Here is a 24,157-nt window from a genome sequence, read left to right on the forward strand (position 1 = left end):
TGTTGCCCTCTTCCAGAAGCCGTGTACTCCAAGCTCAACACGTCCCTATTATCGTGAGTCAGAACTTCATCATTGTGGTAGTCTCCCTGAAGTGAGGACGGGGAGGAACCAAAGAACATGTCATTCTCGTGAAAACTCACATCCTGAGTAATAAACATCTTTTTACTCGAAGGATGATAACAACGATACCCTTTCTGGGTAGTAGCATACCCCAAAAAAACACAACTAAGAGCTTTAGGTTCAAGTTTAGTCTTCCGTTGAGGTGGATGGAGGTGAACAAACGCAACACATCCGATGACCCGTGGGGGAATATTGGGAGTCGGGGGGTTGCTAGTCTGAGATGTGAGAGCCTGAAATGGCATCTGGAAGTTGAGAGTCCGAGATGGAAGGCGATTAATAAGATAAGTTGCAGACGTAAGTGCCTCTCCCCAATAATTGAACGGCAGATGTGCCGCAAGTAGGGAAACACGAACCGTTTCCAACAAGTGTCGATTTTTCCTTTCTGCAACCCCATTCTGTTGAGGAGTATACGGACACGTGGTCTGATGAACAATAACATGCAACTCTAAGAATGAACGAAGTTCCATATTAACATATTCTCCCTCATTGTCACTACGAAGAACCTGGATATTCCTGTTGTATTGTACATCAATCATTTTATGAAACCGTTGGAAGGCCGAACTAACTTCACTCTTTGACTGTAACAAAATAACCCAAGTCATGCGGGTACAATCATCAATAAAAGTAACAAACCAATGAGCACCACCAAGAGTGGCTACTTTTGACGGTCCCCATACATCAGAATGCACAATCATAAAAGGAACGGTACTTTTATTTAAACTGGGAGGAAAAGAGGTTCGATGGCTCTTAGCCATTTCACAAACACCACACTTAAACTGAGAAACATCATTCTTGACAAACAAACTAGGAAATAACTTATGCAGATAACCAAAGGAAGCATGCCCAAGGCGCCGGTGCCACATCCAGATATCTGACACTTTATTAGTAATCCCTTGAGAATCATCGACGGAGAGAGCTTGAGTCAGCAAGCTAGAACTACTGGTGATCAATTCCAAGTAATAAAGTTTCCCTCTTTTAATACCATAACCAATCGTCTTCCGCGTCCGGATGTCCTTAAAAACACAAAAATAGGGCCAAAAAATAACCAAACAATGTAAGGCAAGGGTTATTTGAGCAACGGACAACAAATTATAATTTAGAGAGGGAACCACAAGAACAGTGTCAAGTTTCATGGTATCGGAAAGGGAAACAGCGCCTTCCCCAATAACAGGGACGGCATTACCATTAGCAACATTGACCTCGGTTTGTGTGGATGTTTTTAGTGATGGAACCTGTCTAGAATCACAAGTCATATGTTCAGTAGCTCCGGAATCAATTATCCATGTATTATTCATAACAGAAGTAGAAGTACTGAGTGCCTTACCATCACTTCCTGCCGCAGCTATCATGGTAGATGCCTTGTTCGCTATCTGATCCGAATCATTCTTTGTTTCGGCAATGGAGGCTCGAGATTTGTTGCACCGAGGATCACGGGTCTTATCCCAATTCTCGAGATATCCAATCAGCTCAAAACAACGACTCTTGGAGTGTCCCATCAGGCCATAGTGTGGGCACTTACCTTGTGGACGATCCCGGCTTGTCTGGCTCAGCCGAGTTGATCCAGGCCGGTTTTGTACCCCTTCTCGGTTCGACCCACTAGATGATCCACGGGCCCTTGCTGCCATGGCAGCAGACTCCCCCTTGTCAACCACTATCTTCATTGCTTCCTTTTGATCGGCTTCTCGACGAACATAGGCATAAGAAACCTGCAGGCCAAGTGGGGGATCTTTCCGCAGCACTTCTCCACGCACCTGATCAAACCCATCATCGAGACCACCAAGAAACACATAGACCCGTTGTCTCTCAGTGGATTTCTGAAACACTTTGATGTCATTCTCACACTCCATGGATACTTTATTAAAGTGATCCAATTCTTGGAAGATCTCAGTGAGCTCCCCAAAATAGATAGCTAAGGGTCGGTCATTCTGACGCAAATGGGATGCCTTCTGATTCAACGAATAAATTCTAGCCTCGTCATTCTCATCAAAGTAGGCTGCCTTCAAGGAGTCCCAAATCTCCTTCGATGTAGACAACCGAATGTACCGTTTCATAATCTCGGGCTTCATTGAAGACAAAAGCCAACTCTTAAGTTTTTGATCTTCAGAAAACCAATCATCATATTTAGGATTGTCTTCGCTAGGTGCCTTGATAAACCCACGAAGATATCCCATCTTCTTCCTTCCAGCAATATGAATTTGAATGAGAGGAGCCCATAAATCATAGTTCTTTTCATCCAAAACCATACCAATATTAAAGCTTGAATTCTCTGACTGCACCATAATTGGAGCAGCCGCTGAAACAATCTGTGAACCAGCCCCCTTTTCTTCAGCCATCTCTATGTTGCTTCGGTGTTGACTGACACAAACTAGGCAGAGAATGAAAAAACAGCAGCAGTGATGGGACCTAGAACACGTTGGACAAATCAACAGGGCAGCAACACCCTATCTGGTGCTCGCTGCAATCGATCAGGGCACGGGCATCAACAATCCTAAGGTTGCTCACTGCAATGGATCAGGTACACGGCAGAAAAAAAAAATTATTAGGGCTCAGTGTTTTTCTAACCCGGCTCTGGTGCCAAGAAGAAAGAATGTTTTTCAATTGATATTTTTATTTCATATCAAAACAAGGTATATATACAACCCTATTCAGATATGGGAAAGAATAAATATGGGAAAGAATAATTACATCCTAAACTAGGAAACCAATTGTAGTAGGAATCCCACAATTATAGGAATCCTAATACAAGTCAACAATAAACACAGCAGAGACCTATAATAGCCCGTAAAATCAACAGACTTGAATCAATGGGCCGTGCCAGTTCATAAGGCAATCGACATAGCAATAAGAGCAGACAAATGGATTACCGAAAGCACAAGTCATCGATGCAGTTTGAAAGAACTATACAACTGAAATCCCTTCTCTTAAGCTGCTCAGCTTCATTATCGATTACCTTAAAATCAAAGTATAATTTGATCGCCCGAGCAAGAACAGAACTACATTACTTTGATCCAAAGGACAGTACCTCACATGGATATAAGTAACAAGAAAAGATACAATTACAAAAGATGTATTCGACAGCACTAGTGGCGTTAAATCTAGGGGAGAAACCTAGTCGTGTGGCGACACATATATTGGGCTAAAAGCTCAATTCGGATATCCCAAACCATTTGGAATGATAGAACAATATATATATATATATACATACATACATACATACATATATATATATGTATGTATGTCAATCTCTGAAAGCCAAACACAAACTAAATCATCAAATTAGTTTTGGCATTAATTTGCAAATACGCACCGCACCATCCACATCTTTACATTTGAAGCACGCAAGGATGCAAGATCAAAAGAATAACAAAGTGTTTTTTCATACTACGTCAGTATACATTAAAAACAATAATGGGCTAAAGAAGAAGCTCCTGAATCAGAGTGGGGAAAACAACCATACTAACCTGACGCCGCTTACCCAGGACTCCGCAGGAGATCAAGGTCCAGGTTAGTTCTATAATTTTATCAGCTGGTCGAATCCCTTGAACAAAAAGGATGTCACTTATACATCAACTACAGTAATGCTAATCCTCCTCTTTTCACACATGCAAAAAGACACACCGGTACATGCATGTATTGCTCATTACGAGCAAAGTCATACACAGTATCATACTAAGGAAGGTGGAATGCCAGAGTTACAAAAAGTTCACATTGTAAGCATGGTCTCTCTGAGTACTTATTTCTTTCGACTTGTAGAATAAAGGACAGCAAGAACAAAACTAACTTCTTCTGACACGAACCTAGGTCAGATACTCCCGGCCAAAAGGAGCTTTGAGTGGAAGGTAGAAGTCATGGTCCTTATTGACTTGATTTCAAGCTCGATATACCTAATTGAACAAAGTACAAATCGGAGTGCATTAAACAAATTTCTAACCTTTACAATTCCCACGACACTGCAGACATTCATACATACAGAGCAGAGAGCAGTTTCTTCAAAGTAAAGCGTTATCCATCGAGAATGTATTGATCATCTTGATTTTCTCCGTCAACCCTAGCATCATCATGAACCAAAATATTCACATGGTGCAAGTTCTGCATCATTTGTGATAAATAATGGTTATTATTGGATGAGTATATAGGCTAAGTAATAACTCCTACACGTGAGAAACATGTGCCTGTGTAGTTTACTAAATAAGATAGTATAAATAGCTTTTCCCTCTTTGATATTTGTACAGATTGTAATTTTCAGAAATATTGAGAGAAAGATATAAAGAGTTTTCTTTAGCTTCTTCTTCAAGCTGTCTTCCATTATCTTTCTTGATTTCTATGGAATCTGTCTCTGATGTTAATATGGTATCAAGAGCGGTTTTTCTTGCTTGCGCAATGGTCCTGGTAATGTTTTTGTTGCTTTGACTGGTAAGAAGGTGGTTTTGCCTGGTCTCTGTGCGGTAAAAACCCTAGATATTTTAGCGTTCTTTCTTTTGCAATTTAGTTTGAAGTGAAGTGATTAGAGTTGATTGAAGGCCGATGCCATAATTTTCTAGTTAATCGAAGAGTTATATGTTGATTTGTTGAAAGGCCGATGCCAAATTTGTTGCGAATTCTAGTTTCTTGCAGTAATTGAAGTGATTCAAGGCCGATTGCCATTGTTGAAGTATATCTGTGATTTTTTGCCTCTCTGAGAGTGTATAGTGATTGTTTTGTTAATTGGATATCAGATCTGTCATTCTTGTTCATCTGGGATTCTTCACCGACTCAATTTGCATCTGGGTTGGTCTGGGTAATTTCTTTTTCTCTCGCATCGATATTGTTTGGTTTCTTTTGTCTGTTCTCCTATTATGGCAAATCAAGTGCGAATTGAAAGTTTGCTGGGTATGCTCACAATTAAATTGAATGATGATAATTTCATTAAATGGAGCTACCAATTTGGATCAGTTCTTCGTGGTTATGATTTCTTTGATCATTTTACTGGAGATTCGGTGTGTCCTCCCAAGTTTGTTATTACTTCTGAATTAGGAGTTACCAATGAGATCAATGCAGCTTATAAAGAATGGGTTAAGATTGATATGGCGTTGTTAAGTTTGTTACTTGCTACCCTCAGTGATGATGCTATAGAATATGTGGTAGGCTGCAAGACTTCTAATGAGGCATGGACTGCTTTACAGGATAGATATATGTCTGTGTCTAAAGCTAGTGTCAATCATCTCAAAGCAGAGTTACATACCATGCAGAAAGGGGGTGATAATATTGATAAATATCTGTTGAGATTAAAGACTATTAAAGATCAATTACAGGCTGCTGGAGAGAAAGTATCAGATAATGATCTCATCATTGCTGCACTTACTGGTTTACCTTCTGATTATGATATGATTCGGACTGTTATTTTGGCTCAAGACTCAAACATTACACTTAAAGAGTTTCGGGCTCAATTAATTGGTGCAGAAAAGACTATTGAAACCAGAATGCAGTCGTTGGTACAAAGTATGTCTGCCATGTATGTTAATGCTCAAGCTTCTACAGACTCTACTGGAGGGTCTTCCAATCAGTACCCTGTTTCTTCCAATTCATCAGGTAGTGCTTCTACTGTACCGTTTTCTCCGGGTGTTGGCTCTGGTTATTCTGGTAGTTCATCATCTGGTCCAGGTTATCCTGGTAATCAATTTCAGTCCAGTGACTATTCTGGCAATAATATGTCTGGCAGATCATTCAATGGTAACAATTATCGGCCAAGAGGAAATGGTGGATATAGGCAGAAATTTAATGGCTCGCGATCTGGCAATTCTTGGCAGCAGTGGTCCGGAAATACGTTCAACAGGTTTGAGCCTATTCCTGAGTGTCAGATTTGCTCGAGAAAGGGTCATGTTGCAGTTACTTGTCGTTTCAGGAATGATAATGGTATGAATGTGTCTGAATGTCAAATCTGTGGTAAACGGGGTCATATTGCCTTGAATTGTAGGCATCGGAGCAATTATGCTTATCAAGGTGCTCAGCCATCTCCTTCCTTATCTGGCAATGTTGCATATCAAGGGGTTTCTATGTCTCCTCGTGGTGTTGATATGGGTATGGTTCCTCCTGTATCCCAGTTTGTGAACCATAATTCATTTCCTCAGTTTATGAATGTACCTCCTTCTTCTCCATTCATCTCTCCATCTGTGCCATCCTCTTCTGCTGGTTTTCCAGCTATGAACGCTCATGCTTCTGCAGCTACTTCAAATGGAGCTTCTTGGATTCTTGATACTGGGGCTTCTCATCACATGACTCCAGATTTGACAGTTCTTGATCATTCGACACCATATGAAGGCACTGAGAAGATAATCGTTGGTAATGGTGAAGGTTTGGATGTCCAAAACATTGGTCATGGCACTCTATCGTCTTCCTCTCATCTTTTACATCTTAAGAATGTCTTGCATGTGCCAATGTTAAATGTTAATCTTTTATCTGTTAAGCAATTATGCCGAGACAATAATAGTTGGTTCATATGCGATGATGTTCGATTTTTTGTACAGGACAAGGCAACAGGGGTCATCCTTCATCAAGGCCAGAGTAGCACGAATGAATTGTTCAGAGTTCCTGTGCATATTTTTCCAACACTGTTCCAGAAAGGTTCAATTTCTTCTGCTTATTTGGGATGTAAAGTGCAATTCTCTTTGTGGCATCAGCGATGTGGTCATCCGTCAAATGCTGTCTTAGCCACTATGCTTAGGAATTCCAATGTAATTTGTTCTTCTGATCCCATTAGTACAGTTTGTTCTCATTGTCTTGAAGGAAAGATGAGTCGACTTCCATTTTCTGATAGGGTTGATACAGTAGATATACCTTTTCATAAGATTCATAGTGATGTATGGGGGCCTTCTCCAGTTATTTCAGTTGAGGGGTTTCGCTATTATGTGTCGTTTATAGATGAAGCTACTCGATTTGTATGGATTTTTCCTATAATGAATAAATCAGAGGTGTTCACTTCATTTGTCAAATTTTGTGCTTATGTTGAGAATCAATTTCAGTCCAGGATTAAGATCTTCCAATCTGATGGAGGTGGTGAGTTTGTTAACACTGCATTTAAGGAATTTTTGGCCACACATGGTATTTTACATCAGATTTCCTGTCCATATACACCTCAGCAGAATGGTCTTGCTGAAAGGAAGCATAGACATCTGCTTGAGACAGCAATAACATTGTTATCTGTTGCTAAGTTACCACATAAGTTTTGGTCATTTGCTGTAGCCCATGCTGCATTTCTGATTAATCGGATGCCTAGTAAGACTCTTCATATGGATTCCCCTTTTGGAAAACTGTTTGGCAAGCAACCTGACTTAGTTCATTTGAAGGTTTTTGGTTCTGCAGTCTATCCATATCTCAGACCATATAATACTACTAAATTGCAATCCAGATCCACTCAGTGTGTTTTCTTGGGATATCCTCGAGGGTATAAAGGTACTTTGTGTTATAATATGTTCACTGGGAAAATTCTTATTTCTCGCCATGTTTATCATGATGAGACTGTGTTTCCTTACCAGAAAGATGTCACTGCAGCTGCTGGACCGATTCCTTCTTCTCATTCGAATGGTCAGATGAAACCTATTGTTGTTCAGTTGTCGATTCCAATGGCACAGGTTGTTCATGATGGTCATCCTCTCGATTCACCACCTATCAGATCTGTTTCTTCAGGTTCTTTGGAAAATGCACAGGACTCTGTCTCTCCTGCTACTCTGTCCAGTCCTTCTCTGTTGCCTGTCCTTCAGCCACAACAGTCCCATGTGGAATTTTCTCCTATTCCTTCATCCACTTCTGCTCTGCCTGAGAATGTGTCTCTATCCCAAGGTATTCAAACCAGATTGCGAACAGGTGCTATTACCAGAAAAGATTATTCTGCTTTGACTGCTATATTTCCAGAAGTGACTTCCTTGACTCTTGACAATAATGCTCATTTCTCCGGAGGTTTCACATTTATTGCTGACATTGTGGATGTGTCTGTACCATCTAGTTTTAAACAAGCCTCGCATATCCCTCAATGGCAGTTGGCCATGCAAGAAGAGTTTGATGCTCTTCAATCCCAAGGCACGTGGACCCTTGTTCCTAATTCTGGTGAGAAGAATGTGATTGGAAGCAAATGGGTGTATAAAATTAAAAGAACTAGTGATGGATCTATATCCCGTTATAAAGCTCGGCTGGTAGCTCAAGGTTTTAACCAAGAAAAGGGGCTGGATTATACAGAAACTTTTAGTCCAGTTGTTCGTCACACTACAGTGCGTTTAGTGTTAGCATTAGCTGCAACTCATCACTGGGAACTTCGACAACTCGACGTGAAGAATGCATTCCTTCATGGAGACTTGCAGGAAGAAGTCTATATGAAGCAACCTCAAGGCTTTGTTCATCCTCAATTTCCTACGCATGTTTGCAAATTGGTTAAGTCTCTTTATGGCTTAAAGCAAGCTCCCCGAGCTTGGAATGATAAAATTACTAGCTATCTGCAAGCAATTGGTTTTGAAGCCTCTCTGTCTGATTCTAGCCTATTTGTTCACACTGTTGGGACTGATGTTGTGATTCTGCTCCTGTACGTCGATGACATTATCATTACAGGGTCTAATTCTCAGATGATTCAGTCTGTGATCACCAATCTTAATGCTGCTTTTGATTTGAAGGATATGGGTCGATTGTCTTATTTTCTCGGGCTTCAGATTACCTATAAATCTAATGGTGATCTGTTTATTAATCAAGCCAAATACACTAAAGATTTGATTCACAAGGCGGGAATGGATGACTGTAAACCTTGCTCCACACCCTGCAAGCCTCATAATCAAGTGTTGTCCACTGAAGGTGTCTTATTATCAGATCCTACCTTATATCGCAGCTTGGTTGGTGGTTTACAATATCTCACCTTTACCCGTCCTGATATTGCGTTTGCTGTGAATAATGTGTGTCAATATATGAATGCTCCCACTGATATTCATCTTGCTATGGTTAAACGAATCATTCGCTTTCTCCAAGGTACTCTTCAGTGTGGCTTAACATATATTTCTGGGGGTTCACTTACAGTCACTGCCTATAGTGATTCCGATTGGGCAGCAGATTTGAACACTCGCCGATCTATCACTGGGTATGTTGTTTATCTTGGGCAGAATCCTATTTCTTGGCAATCTAAGAAACAGTCTTCCGTTTCTCGTAGTTCTACGGAGGCTGAATATCGTGCCCTTGCTAATACCACTGCTGATATTGCTTGGATTCGACTTATTCTCAAGGATTTGCATGTCTTTGTGCCTTCTTTCCCAGTGCTCTATTGTGATAATCAATCAGCTATAGCATTGAGTTTAAATCCGGTTCAACACTCTCGGATTAAACACTTGGAGACAGACTTCCATTTTGTTCGTGAACGGGTTCAAAAAGGCGATTTATCTGTGGAGTATTTGTGTACTAAGGATCAGATTGCTGATGTGTTGACAAAGGGATTACATGGTCCAGATTTGCTGCGCCATTGTTTCAATCTTAAGCTTGGGTACCCCAGCAAAGATTGAGGGGGGGTATTGGATGAGTATATAGGCTAAGTAATAACTCCTACACGTGAGAAACATGTGCCTGTGTAGTTTACTAAATAAGATAGTATAAATAGCTTTTCCCTCTTTGATATTTGTACAGATTGTAATTTTCAGAAATATTGAGAGAAAGATATAAAGAGTTTTCTTTAGCTTCTTCTTCAAGCTGTCTTCCATTATCTTTCTTGATTTCTATGGAATCTGTCTCTGATGTTAATAGTTATTAGCACTTGTATGATCAGACTGTCCAGCTGGATGAGCAGGCCACTGAGAGACAATCCCAGCTTCTGGTTTCATTATTTTGTCCTTCATTGCTCCAGCACTGTTCACGAGCCACGTGTTTGTCTGTTTCTATACGATGTCGACGCGTTAGTCTGGTTCCAGAAGTTCTCTACCCTTCCTTTTTTATATCTGTTTCACAAAAGCTTTTCTTGTATAAACTGTATTTAACTCGGTCGGGTTTCCGACGTGGAACTTCACATTCTTCAACGCTTATCTCTCCCTTGTGTTTCCCGGACCCCAGCAAGCTAGTAATGACTTTGATTTTCTCCTATCTAATTCTTTTATAATCTATTTCTTCATCACTGTGCTTTAGTTCTTTGGAATTTGGAAGTTCCTAACCCAAATATACCCCAACACTGCGTTTGGATAAGAAAATTTTAGATTACTACGGAGGGGCCAACATTTAATCCTTAGCTACAGAGCATTTGAAAACTGAACGAGTTTAAGCTTATACGAAAAAGAGTTTCCATTGTAGCACAAGAGCACGTAACAGAAACAAGAAAAACATAACCAGTGAATTACCCCATCACACCGAAATCCATGCATTAATATATGACCACTCTTCATTAATATAAATTTCAAACCAGGTAGCATGTTATTCTGCACATGAAGCATTAGGAAAAATCTTCAAAGCTCCATCCATTCTCGCCTTAAATTCTTTGCGAACCTCATCGGTCATCCCTCCATTGCAGAGAGCACCAGAAAGTATCTTCAAAGTTATGCAATTAGGTAAGATTCCATGGCATAACATTTTGTCAAACAACCTTGTGGCTTCTCTCCATTGGTTGGTACGGCACAATCCATTAATCAAGGAGTTGTAAGTCACAACATCAGGCTTTTCCTCTCTACAAATCATGTCGTCCACCAGATTCAGCGCCTCTGCTGTCTTCCCTTCCTTGCATAAAGCATCCAGTACATAATTGTATGTAACAATATCTGGCAAGACTCCATAACCAATCATGGTTTTAAATAACCTCACACCTTCCTCCCAGTTACCAGACTTGCACGAAACAGAAATCAAGGAATTAAAAGTGATAACATCAGGCTTTAGGCCATTCGTTGTCATCTTTTCAAGCCGAGTAAGCGCTTCTTGAATTCTTTCTTCCCTGCAAAGACGGCTGATAAGAACATTATATGCGTATACATCGGGTGAAATTCCACTGTTAGGCATGCAAATCAAGAAGCTCTTGGCTTTTTCAAACCTTCCTTATTGGCACAATGCATAAATTAGACTGTTACAGGTGACAACATCTGGCCTGACTCCTTCATCCACCATTCCTTCAAACAGACAGAGCACTTCTTCCCAGCGTCTCATGTTGCATAACCCATGAATCAATGAGGTATAACTGAAAACATTCGGTAAAACACTTTTGCTACGTACTTATCCAATCACTAATTTTTTTTTTGTTTCATTCTAAAACCATAATTTTTGTTTCACATTCTAAACCCCTTAAGTAGTGAACCAAAAAATAACATTGTAGAATCCCCCAATAAGCAAAGCCAAATCCTAGAACCATAACCAAAGAAGTATTAAAAAATCAATATCCTGATTAATGTAGGGCTTTGTTTGAAACTGCTTTAAAAATAATTTTTTAGAGAAAATATTTTTATATTCCAAAAGCATTTAAAATATTTCTTGCAAGAAGATAATTATGTGCTTTTTGCACGAAACAATAAAATGTTTTTCTATGACTCACTTGCATTTTTACTAAGTATTGGTTCCAAAAATATTTTTACCAAAACCGCGTTCAATTATTTTAAAAGCGGGACTCGCCGCAAACGAGTTCACTTCTAGAATACCGCAAATGAGTTCACCTTGCTGTGACTAATTTTGAGTTTGCTCCATGAGTTCATTGTTTCTTGTTTTCAACGGATTGTTGTAGGAGAACGTTGCTGGCTGAAGCACATAATTCAAAGAGCAAACAACTTCATCATCAACATCTACACACTGAATGAGTTGTGCCTTACATAAAATTTCATTTTACTCCTTACGCTCTATTTGTGACACATGTAACATTATTACCAAATGATTTTTGAAGAATTGGGTAAAAGGATAATGACAAATAGAATTTTGCACTTTCAAAATGTGAAAATGTGTTTGGTAGTCTGATTTGAAGATAATGTAATAGAATGAAAACATTGAAAATGCGCTACGACCAACATCTTTAATGATATATATATATATATATGTATATATATATCTATGTATGCATATATATAAATTCGTCTTTGGTAGTAATAGCGACAGATAGTAGTTGAGACAACACGAAGCAATGGTATTTAGAGTGGTGGTACTGGTAGTAGTTGTGAGTGGTGACAAACGACAATAGAGGTGTTAGTAACGGTGGGATTTAGGTGGTGACAAGAACGAAGTATAGGGCAATGGTGGCATAGTGGTGGTGGTGGCGATCCCTATGATGGTGAAAAATCATGGTTGTGTTTAGTGGTGGAGCCAAATTAAGGGCTACCTCGGGCTATAGCCCCAGGTAGCTTTCGATGAAAATAAAATTTTGCATGTAATTTTCATTAATTTTCGAATGTAGCCCACCATATATTTAGTCTCTAATCCAAATTCTTTCGGTTTAATTATATAATACATTTTACAAACAATCTCTTTTTCTTACATCATTTTTTCTCATCGCTTCTTGTACATGTACAATTTTGGACATGTTTGAATTTTCACCTGTATTTGTTTAATAACGAAAACTCTTAGCTCACCTTGTGAAAATTTTCTGAAGCTAGCTGGTAATGTGAAAAATACGATATCAAGTTTCTTTGTTTATATATTTAAATTTTTAAGCTAGCCCACCCGGTGAAAAATTTCTAGCTCTGCCATTGGTTGTGTTAACAATGGTTGTGAAAATGGTGGTTGAGAGGTGGCGGGGATGATGGTGGCAGAGATTGTGGAGGTGCTGGAGGCCATGGTGAGGGTAATGGGTTGAAGAATGCGGTGATGGTGGTGAGAGGTGGTGGTGGTGGTTATAGTTGTAATGGTGGTGACCTCAACGGTGAGACGGTGGAGGTAGTTATAGCATTTTTTTTTATTAAAACTCAAACTTTTTTATAGTGTATCTTTATTTTCTATTATTTTGGAATCTATTCTTGAAAAACAAAGAAAACATCAACTTCATATTTTATAGAACTTTGGCTAAAATTATTTTATGAGTTTTTTGTTTTCTGAGTTTATTTTCACAAAATAGTTTGCCAAACGCATTTTTCGTCCGTTTTGTATCTGCAAAATGAAAACATATTTTGCAAAGGGGCAGTGAATTATATCTCAAGGCCTTGGGGCTCAAAATTTTCTAGTCTATTGCGTTTAGTATTGTTTTGTGATGCATATTTGTACAATGAAAAACCTCGGGATTAAAAACTTAATTTATAAGTTGTGAATAAATTGTATTGGTTGCATTAGCGCTCGAAGATCATTTTTTGACTCGAATATTGTTTATGAAGATTGCAGTTCTATAATCTTTCATATAATTTTCAATCCTGCAGTAATGCACGGATACAAATTCTAGTTCTGAACTATTGATGCACTAATAATTGCGTCACCTGGATGCTATGGTGAATTGTTTGTGTAGCTTAGTCCTTGTTGAGATTAAATTGCTTGCTAGTGGTAATGATTGTGTAATGATAAAATCAAGCTAAATACGGATTGGACTTTTAATAGTTACCTATTAATAACTCAATAGGTTGATTTGTCATATATGATCGAAAAGACAATTCCAAATCTTAGACAATCTCTAATAGTGAAGAACTATATTTTTAACCCTCCATGAATTTTTTTATAAAAAAAAAAGATATTTGTTAAAAATAAAAACCTCTAGTACAATCATTATCAATACAATCGAAATTAATGACATTGAGTGCAATAAAAGGTAAGCCATAATCCTAAATATGAGGATTCTCAATCGGCATCTCTCCATGATTTTATAGTCTGAAATTCATTTGTTTTTTATCTTCTCATGGATTTAGAAAGAAAAAAAATACTCAATAGAAAGTGTTCGGAAATTTCTCACAAGAAATTGTTCATTAACTGATTGAAAAAAATTCGCAATTTTGTATGTAAAGGTAAAGCACTTGAAGGGAGGCCCCATCCGATGTGCCCCTTTGTCGACTTTATTGAAAGAAATTGTCGTCAACTAACTTAAAATATTCGTAACTTTGTACCTAAAACGCGGAAAGGAGCCCTCATCCCATGTGCACCATTTTTTTACTTTTGTGACCGTCCGTCTCTCACTCATCTTTTACTTTTCTGACGGAGATCCTCTTCACTAGGACCAACTCTAATGGTAGGCTAAAAGCCAAATTACCCTCCAAAATTTCCTCCCAAACCCACTCCAACTCAAGGGGAAAATTTGGGCTAAATGTTAAATGCTAAACCAAGCCAAATTCCCCCCAAAATTTAACCTAGAAATCGGAGTGAACTTCAACCAATATTTATCGGAATTTAAATTTTTTTAGATTAAGATGTTCATAAAATTAATTTACGATAGTCTACATATTTATTTTTTTAAAAAAAAATTTAATTTAACAAAACAAATAGCCGAAGTTCATTTTTAATAATCCTCACTCCCTTACCGATTCCCTCCCGCCATTCTCTGTCTTGCCAGCCGCAAACCCCTTGACATCGCATATACCAGCTGAGACCGTCGTCATCGTCACCGTATGAACAAATCTATGCTCAGAAATCAGAGATGAGAGCCCCAAGACCGTCGCCTGCACCCCCGTCTCAGAAAAGCCTTGTTTTCACGGTAAAAACCCAGAAACTTGAGGTACGAAAATTTCAAAATTTTTGGTGTTTTTGATTTATTTTCAGTGTTAATTTCTGATTAAATTATTATTTTTGATAAACCCATTCAGAATCTGATCTGGGTTTTGCCTGGATTCCAGAGTAAAAACCTTGAAACTTGAAGGTATAAAAATTTCAATTTTTTTTATTTTCAGTGTTACTCTCTGATTAATATTATTCTGGGTTTTGCAGATATGCTATTCTTGCTGAATACCTGCCATGTAAGTGATTTAATTTTTGCTTTTCGAATTTCTACTTTTCATGCATAATTATGAACATGTAGATGATTTGTGGGTAATTTTTTTTTTTTTTTTTACTTAATCTCCAATTCAAAGTGAAGGATATTGAATTTTGTTATCATTTTTAATTTCAAGAAACGCAGTCTGTGCTGCCTCTTCCGTTCTAATTGGAAGAAGATTTCTCAAGCGGCTATAATTTCATGGCGGGTTGGTTTAAATCAGTTCCAAAATTTGGGATCGTTTGGGATATTTTTAGGTTTTTCTGTCCCGCTCAAATCTTGGCTCGCTAAAAAAACCGAAGCAGTTTAAGCTTCTTCAGCTTTTTGATTTGGATTGAAGATGATTTTTAGCCAAAAAGGCTAATGTTTTGTGGTAAGTTCTTTGAATCCTGCATCTGGGAGTTTTTATTTTTATTTTTCCAAAGCTGTGGGATTTGTTTTCTTCAATTTTAAAATATTACAATTGAATTCTTTGTTTGGGTAAAACTTTAATTAGATTCTGTATGGGTTCTGATGAGGCACTGAATTGGGTTTGAGAGTTTTGATATAATGAGAGAGGTAGGGAGTATATAGGGAGAGAGGGAGGTAGGTGATTTGCAGAAATGGAGGGTGAGAGAGAAACGGGAGAAAAGGGGTGGTACATTATATTTTGATTTTATAATTTTGGGGGTTTTGTGTTTAAACTTTTTTAGTACTTTTTTCGCAGTTATAGCCTTCAAATGTTGTACATAATCATTACTTCCTATTACAATTATTAAAGCTAATTCAATTAACTAAAGTTGATGATGGCAACTACTAACAACAAAACAACAATCTCCTTAGATTAAGGAGAAAGAACTCTGCTGCAAATGTCAGAGAGCTTTCAGTTTACATGTAAAGGAAAAGTATACAATAATTCCAATAATATTTTTCTTCTAACACTGTTAACTTACCGCGTTCCTTATTGTCAAGCATATAGTTTTCAGTGATCTCTGGACAATCCCTACATATGCATTGTATTTGTATTTTAGTTTCACTTAGTTGAAGGTTTTGAAAAATTTCATTTAATAAATCCAAAATGCGTATTCCTTTAGGAGCCGTTTGATAACCATTTGGTTTTTAGTTTCAATTTTTTGTTTAGATTTCTTTATGGGCATTTACGATAACTTTACCTTAGTATATGTAGATTTAATATTACAATTTAGTATAAATTTATATATTATCTTCTTCTTAGGTTCTTCAAGCGTTTAACTTCTTAGAATATCATTTTTGAAAAAAGTTGGAGTAGTGCATTTTATAGTGTGGTTGAAGTGGGATTTTTGAGAGGGACTGGTGGATCTTTGAAAAGTAACTTGGTGGAGGTAATACTGAGTTTAATAGAGTTTGGTGTTTTGCATCCATTGAACAAATTTTATAAACACTGAATTTGAAAATTGAATATACAAATAAAATAGTAGGTCAAATTCATTATTAGTTCTCTTAACTTCTGTTGAATAATTTATACTATTGTAGGTTTAATGAATATTATCTTTAGTTGATAATTAATTGATGATTTTGAAGTGTGTAATATCTTTTGAAATGTATATAAAAACCAAGCTGCTTATCTGACCGATTCTGTTCACTCATCTATCCCTCTTTCAATCAGGATTATGTTTAATTTATTCAGGTTAAATGTGTTTTATTCATGCAGTTAAGGCTCGTGCATTCAAGTCCTAAGAAGCATCGTCATTCGTCACCACTCCTCATTCTAAAGTCAACTATTAATTTGTGAACAAGTTAATACTTATGAATCATGTAGCCTGTCAAACATTAATTGAATCTCTATCGAAAGAATCATTTGTTTGCAACAATCATCTGGTCGGCTTCTATGGCTAAAGAAGCAGCAGCAGCAGCTGCCTCATCTTCTCCTCCTCCTCCCTGTTTCACCAATCCATGGAAATACCATGTATTCTTGAGTTTCAGAGGCGAGGACACGCGCTGCAATTTCACAGGCCATTTGTGTAGAGCTTTGCGTCAAAAAGGAATTAACACCTTCATGGATAATTGTCTTTCAAGAGGAGAAGAAATATCAACAGCGCTCCTCAAAGCGATTGAAGAGTCGAGGATTTCTGTCATTGTATTCTCCGAAAACTATGCTTCCTCAATGTGGTGCTTGGACGAACTTGTTAAGATCCTTGACTGCGAGAAATCCAATCAACAAACGGTGATACCGGTATTTTACAAGGTGAGTCCCTCAGATGTTCGAGATCAGAAGGGTTGTTTTGGTGAGGGACTTGCTGGCCTTGAGTGCAATTATCAGGATAACGCTGACAAGATCCACAAATGGAGAGCAGCACTTTCAGAAGCAGCAAAGTTGTCTGGGTGGACTCTCTCGGATAAGTATACATTATTACTTTAACACTTCCTTCTGCTTTCGCTTGTTTCAATTTCTCTACTCTCTTGGTATATATAGATTTAATTTTTTTGTGATAGGATCAAGAATCAAAAGACCCAACATGTCATCGATTTGTGGCCTTTGTCATCCATTTGTGGCCTTGTCATCCATTTGTGCATATTTGGAGTCAAATTTAGTGGACAAAGTAGTGTCTCTAGCATCCTTTGTAAATATAACTGGAAGGACATTCTGTTCTACTTTTGTATGTGTGTATATTTTCTTCCCTCTTTTGAAAAAACATGGGAAAATGTCATTTATAAGATGTTCCTTGTGATTTTATACTCGCAGGCATGAAGATGAATCGAAACTTATTCATAACATTGTTGAAGGGATTTCCACGCAACTAATAAACCGTACATCTTTGGATGTGGCCGAATACCCAGTTGGAATAAAGTCTCGTGCACAAGAAATAAATAACCTCTTACATGTCGGGAGAAATGATGTCCGTATGGTAGGTTTATGGGGGACTGGTGGAATTGGTAAATCAACAATTGCCAAAGCTGTTTATAATTTAATTTCCCACAACTTCGAATGCAGTTGCTTTCTCAGTAAGGTTAGAGAAAGTTCAATGACAGATAAAGGATTGGCCAAATTACAAAAGACACTTCTTTATGAGATTCTAGGGGGAGACAAGTTGAAGGTGGCCAATGTTGATAAAGGAATCACTTTAATTAAGGAAAGATTAAGCAGTAAAAGGATTCTCTTAGTTCTTGATGATGTGAACGACATGAGACAGTTACGCTGCTTAGCTGGGGGATCAGATGGTTGGTTTGGCATTGGGAGTAGAATTATCATAACGACAAGGGATAAGAAACTGTTAACTGCTCATCATCATAATATTTCAATATACGAGGTGAAGAAATTGAACTATCATGAAGCTCTTGAGCTCTTCAGTTGGAATGCCTTCAAAAGCAATGGACCTTTGGATGGTTATGCGAAACTTGCAGACCATGCAATACGGCATGCTCAAGGCCTTCCATTAGTTTTGAGAGTTTTAGGTTCACATCTGTACCGTGAAAGTATAGATCAGTGGCAAGCTATATTAGATGGTCTGATCAAAAGCCGAGAAATTCAAGACGTTTTCAAGATAAGTTATGATGCATTGGATGAAATAGTGAAGGAAGTTTTTCTTGACATTGCGTGCTTCTTTAAAGGGGGAAGCAGTAACTATGTGATCGAAATATTAGAAGGTTGTGAGCTAAACCCCAAGCATAGCATTGACGTACTCATACAGAAGGCCCTCGTAAATATAGATCATGGTTTTATATGGATGCACGATTTGGTAGAAGAAATGGGTAAAGAAGTAGTTCGTCAACAATCACCCAATGATCCTGGAGAGCGCAGCAGATTGTGGTTTCATGACGATGTTTATCGTGTTCTGACAGAAAATACAGTAAGTCCATTCGACGACATTTTATTTGTTAATGAGACATGCATTTTGTTTTATAAGGAACTTGCATTGTTAATACCTTTGAATTTTCATACTAGGGAACGAAAAACATTACAGGCATAAAGGTACAGTTGCTTGAATCGGATAATGAGATATGCTTGAGTGCTACAACCTTCTCCAACATGAAAAATCTTAAAATTTTCATAAACTGTAATGGACGGTTTTCTGGAGCCGTTGATTACCTCCCCAACAACTTAAGGTTAGTTGATTGGCCTGAATGTCCGTTGAAATCTTTGCTGCGCAATTTTAATCCGAAGAATCTTGTTATACTCAACATAAGGAACAGCCATATCAGAGGATTCGGGGAGGGATTGAAGGTATATACGTTGATCTTTTTTATTTATGTTTTATTTAAGGCTAAAGAGTCTTTCTTTTTTCTGTGTCCCTTTTGAAATGTTTTCATCCTTTCCTCTCTTTTTTTCCTCACAGAACCTGACGAAGCTGATTTTATCTGGCTGTCAATACTTAACAAGAATCTCCGACTTCTCCGGAGTTCCAAACTTAGTGCAGTTGAGTCTAAGGGATTGCACAAATTTAACTGAGGTTGATCCATTAGTTGGATTTCTTGATAAACTTGAAGAACTATGTCTTGTTAACTGCTATAACCTTACACTGTTTCCAACAACAATAAGCTTGAAATCTCTGAGAACTTTTAATCTTGGCGGTTGCAAAAAGTTTGAGATATTCCCGGAAATTGTGGGCAAAATGGAAAGCCTAAATATTTTGGAACTTGGTGGAACCGCTATAAAAGAATTGCCTCCATCAATTGAAAATCTCACCGGGCTTGAATCCTTATCGTTAAATGGAAGTGAAAACATTGCAAATCTGCCGCAAAGGATTTATGCGCTGCCCCGTCTTGAATATCTTGATCTCAGTGACTGCCCAAAGCTTGTTACACTCCCTCCGGAGCTTCCAACTAACTCAAACATTTCATTTGACAACTTTGGGTCAGTAGCATTTCCCAATCTAAGGACTATACTTTTTGATGAATGCAACTTATCGGACATTGATACCCTTGCAAATTTCGGTTGCTCATCTAAATTAAAAGAAATTTTTCTATGTAATAGCCATATTGAGAGTCTTCCCGCATGCATTGGCAAATTTGCGTGGTTGGAGGGTCTTGATTTGTTTGGTTGCAAGAAACTTCGAGAAATTTCAGAACTTCCACCAAAGATGAGATGGATTAACGTTGGTGATTGCATATTACTGGAAATATTTCCAACGTTGTCGGAGATGATACGGGGAGATGGAGACATGAGACTCATTCGTTGGATGGACATGTCTAGTTGCCAAAGGCTGTGCGAAAATTTGGCTTTGGACGTCTCCATGATGGCAAGCGTATTACTGCATCAGGCACTTTTCTCTCTTTCTCTTTTCCATTTTTCCACTCTTCCACTATGAACGACTAATTAACATTTCATTATATGAATCTTACAGGCGGGGAAGTGCAATGAAGCGATAAGTATTATACTTCCAGGCAGTGAAGTTCCAAATTGGTTCAGTTGCCGTAAGGACGTACGTGTGACTGATCCTGGTTGTTCATGTGAAATTTTTATTGAAATCCCTCGGACTTTCAAATGGAAAAACACAGTACTTGTTTTCTGTGCTGCTTTCAAAATCACGCAAAATTTTTCAGGAGAATGCTGTTCTTATACACAGACTACAGTCGATGGAGTATCTATAAATATTTCTGGTGATTGTTCGTTTAGTTCAAAAGAGACAGATGCAGCTCTTGTGTGGCTACAATATATTCCATTACCGGCTCACATAAAGTCGAAGGTGGATGAGGGTGGTGATCAATCAAAGCCGTATCTGTGTCAAGTTACACTTGGCCGCTACGGCGGAGAAGGGTTGCTCTTAAATGGCTGCGGTGTCCACTTGGGAAATTTCAGTATGCACGAGGATGGTGGTGAAGATTGACGACAATGTAGGAGGCGAAGTTGGACCAAGAAAAAAGAAAAGGATGTTGGCGATCAAGAGTTGAATGTGCGTTGCAACATTTTCAAATCTCTAATCATGTTTTTATGATGGTCATTCTTGTTTTGAAAGGATTTCTTCTGCTAACTCAACAAGTGTGTGGTTTTATACAAAGTGCAAACAGTGAAACCATGAAATATAAACTGTATTCATTTCGGTCAGGTTTCCGACGTGGGACTTCACATTCTTCAACGCGTCCAAGAAGGCCATTGATATACGATTCCTCTCATCTCTCTCTTGTGTTTAAGGCAAGGATTTGGCTCCATTTTAACGCTCTCTCCTGTTTTTCTTCTGTTTGTTTTAATTTCTTAGAGATTAACGCTTTGTGATTTTCGTTTACGGAAAACTAATCTCCATAGCTACGGCTAGGAGATAAACCTACACTATAACTGTGTACTTTTATTATTTTGATTTTATTTTTTATTTTATTTTGGATTTTCAATGTCAAATTTATATTGTGGAATTTCTTGTTTAATCTATTTTTGGAATGATGAATATTAGTTATGATCCATAGGATCAACCTTTTTTTTTTGTTCTTTTTTTTTTTTTTTTTGTAGTTCTATTTCAACATTCATGCTTTTAGTGAACTATATAAATTGATTGATTGGTATGATTTTGGATGTTCGATTTAATCACCAAAAGGTTTTATATTGAAAAAACTTAACTGTCATATCTTCTGATTGAGAGCGCACGTTGTTTGATTATCAGTTGAGTTACAAAAATGAATCGAAATAGTGGAATTGCATAATTGTATATAGGCGGAACCTCATATCTTTGCCTTTTCCTTTCTGCCCTGCAAACAATATTCACTAACCAGCGTACTGCAAGTTATTGTGCTGAGTTTCATACCGTATTCAATTGTTACCTCAAATATTTTGTGAGTCTTTTCTGTCATCCCACCTTTGCAGATAGCATCCAAAAGTATTACCAAAGTAACGGTATTAGGCAAGAGTCCCCAGCCTACCATATCATCAAACAACCTTGTTGGCTTCTTCCAATTGAGCTGTACGACACATGCAATTGATCAAACTGTTGTAAGTGATAACATTTAGGGCAATACCTTCATCCAACATTCTATTCAACACCCTTGTAGCTTCTCTCCATTGGCTGGTCCGGCACAATCCATTAATTGAGGAGCTGTAAGTCACAACATCAGGCCTTTCTTCTCTTCGGATCATTTCTTCCACAAGATTCAACGCCTCTGCTGTCTTCCCTTCCTTGCATAAAGGATCCAGAACAACAATATTAGGCAAGGCTGCATAACCAATCATGGTTTTGAATAAGCTCACACCTTCCTCCCAGTTACCAGACTTGCATGATGCAGAAATCAAGGAAGTAAAACTGACAACATCAGGCTTTATGCCTTTCGTTGTCATATTTTCCAACAGAGTAAGCGCTTCTTAAATTCTTTCTTCCTTGCAAAGACTGCTGATAAGAACACTATACGTGTATACATCTGGTGAAATTCCACTGTTGAGCACACAAATCAAGTAGCTCTCGGCCTTTTCCATCCTCCCCGATTGGCACAATGCATAAATTAGAGTGTTGTAGGTGACAACATTAGGCTTGACTCCTTGATCTACCATTCCTTCAAAAAGAGAGAGCACTTCTTCCCAGCGATTCATGCTGCATAACCTATGAATTAAAGTGTTACAAGTGACAGTATTTGGTACTACACTTTTGCTAGTCATATCCCGAAATAGGGTCAAGGCCTCATCTATTCGGCTTTTTTTACACAGGCCATTGATGATTGGAATGTTGCATCCTTGGTCGGGCTTCAACCTCCCATCTTTCCACATCATTATTAGTATCTCGAGTGCCTTAGAAGTTTTCCGAGCTTTGCATAATCCATTTATCGTAGTAGCATAAGTGATTTCATTAGGCTTGACTCCTTGATCCGTCATTTTTTCAAACAGAGAGAGCACTTCATCCCACTGACTCATGTTGCCTAACCCATGAATCAAAGTGGTATAACTGATAATATCCGGTACAACAGTTTTGCTGATCATATCACCAAATAGAGTCAAGGCTTCATTTATTCGGTTTTCTTTACAAAGGCTAGCGATGATTGGATTGTAGCATGCTTGGTTTGGCTTAAACCTTCCGTCTTCCCACGTCTTGGTACCATAAGTGCTTTCGTCGCATGCGTATCCTTTTGTTTCTATTTCTTGGAAGAACGCCATTGCCTCTGCCAGGGAACTATTCTTGCAGAGCCCGTGAAGCAAACTAGCCATAAAATGAACAGAGGAACACGCGTCCCCCCAATTCAGACGTCACAAGCAATTTGCAAAAATAGTCATTGTACTGACATCACGTTGGAACTGAGCGCAACCCATCAACTGTTTGCACATACAAACGGCGGTAGAATATTGTTTCATCTTGGAGAGTGCCCCAAGCAAACAATTGAAAGTCCAAATAGAGGGCAAGTGTCTTGTTTGAATCATGGAATTTAAGTAACCCAATGCTTCATCTTTCCTAATTTTTCCAGATTTGCATCGAGTTTGAATCATACTCTCCGACTCCAAATGGGATTGTTTAATTCCATCCGTACAAGTAGGATTAGCATGAACAGCGTCGGAATGAAATCCACCACTTGTATTCTGCAGAAATGTAAAACGGAAGGAAGGAAGATTACCTGGAGATGGAGGTCTTGTGGTTATCCTCTTCATAGGAGCTCTTAAACTACTATTCTATCAAATTTCACTAGCATTCTGGCACACACAAAGTTTGTGGGAATTTTTTTTATTTTTGTTTTTGAAATAGAAGAAGAGAGGAAGGGAGTGATAGATAATATGGGAGTGAGAAGTTTTTTATTTTTATTTTTATTTTTATAATTAGAGATATGTTAGGATCACATATAGGTGAGACTTTGAAAAAAAAACAACAAAATTTGGTTGTGTGAAATTACATTTCCACCCCATATTTCTTATTCATGTTCTGCTTTAATTAGAGGGTTAAACTAATAATTTTATAAGATTTTGGTTCACAAAGAATGTTTTATGAATTAGTAGAGATGAATATTAAATGACTACTCTATCAAATTGCTACTTTAAGCTTATGCTTCAATATAGGGTGTTTTTTTTTTGTTTTTTAATTTTTAATTTTTTTTATATTTTAGGCTACGCAAGCTTGGATAAGTATGCCAGACTTCAGAATGCCAATCTATTTAAGAAATTTGGAATTGGATGTCACTCATCTTTAATCGATCATATGCATATGTGTTAGTGCAAAATTGACAATTCTTAACAAAATACCTAAGTCTTTATGTCGTAGATTAGTGCATGTTTCAATTCTAATTATTTAAGTCTAAATTTGTCTCTCTCGTTTTCGATCACAAAAATAGCAACGTTTCAGCAACATC

At 37.9% G+C, this 24,157-nt stretch overlaps 1 protein-coding gene, 1 long non-coding RNA gene and 1 pseudogene across 6 annotated transcripts in view; 1 reads left to right on the forward strand and 2 right to left on the reverse strand.

Annotated features, from left to right (window-relative positions):
- Positions 1-4,234, reverse strand: part of LOC125475188 — a 30,734-nt gene extending 26,500 nt beyond the window's left edge. Inside the window, exon 1 of the long non-coding RNA XR_007256563.1 lies at positions 4,005-4,234. This is a non-coding gene — a long non-coding RNA (uncharacterized LOC125475188). The remainder of the gene's footprint in view (positions 1-4,004) is intronic.
- A 10,266-nt stretch (positions 4,235-14,500) lies between these two features.
- Positions 14,501-21,326, forward strand: LOC125475185 (disease resistance protein RPV1-like). 5 transcript variants are annotated; one of them, XM_048579593.1, is made up of 10 exons: positions 14,501-14,701; positions 14,790-14,842; positions 14,911-14,939; positions 15,093-15,329; positions 16,626-17,314; positions 17,658-18,762; positions 18,858-19,136; positions 19,249-20,172; positions 20,257-20,805; positions 20,959-21,326. In XM_048579593.1, the coding sequence occupies exons 5-9, from the start codon at positions 16,803-16,805 to the stop codon at positions 20,737-20,739; spliced, it is 3,303 nt and encodes a 1,100-aa protein (XP_048435550.1). In that variant the 5' UTR covers positions 14,501-14,701; positions 14,790-14,842; positions 14,911-14,939; positions 15,093-15,329; positions 16,626-16,802; the 3' UTR covers positions 20,740-20,805; positions 20,959-21,326. The 5 variants fall into 5 exon arrangements, with proteins under 5 accessions (XP_048435550.1, XP_048435553.1, XP_048435551.1 ...); XM_048579596.1 differs by lacking the exon at positions 15,093-15,329; XM_048579594.1 differs by lacking the exon at positions 14,790-14,842.
- LOC125475186 lies at positions 21,318-23,611 on the reverse strand (annotated as a pseudogene).
- Between the last annotated feature and the right edge of the window lie 546 nt (positions 23,612-24,157).

The sequence above is a fragment of a genome, unplaced genomic scaffold (assembly GCF_019419815.1).
Source record: "Pyrus x bretschneideri cultivar Hongxiangsu unplaced genomic scaffold, Pyrus_bretschneideri_v1 Contig14, whole genome shotgun sequence".
NCBI lineage: Eukaryota > Viridiplantae > Streptophyta > Magnoliopsida > Rosales > Rosaceae > Pyrus > Pyrus x bretschneideri.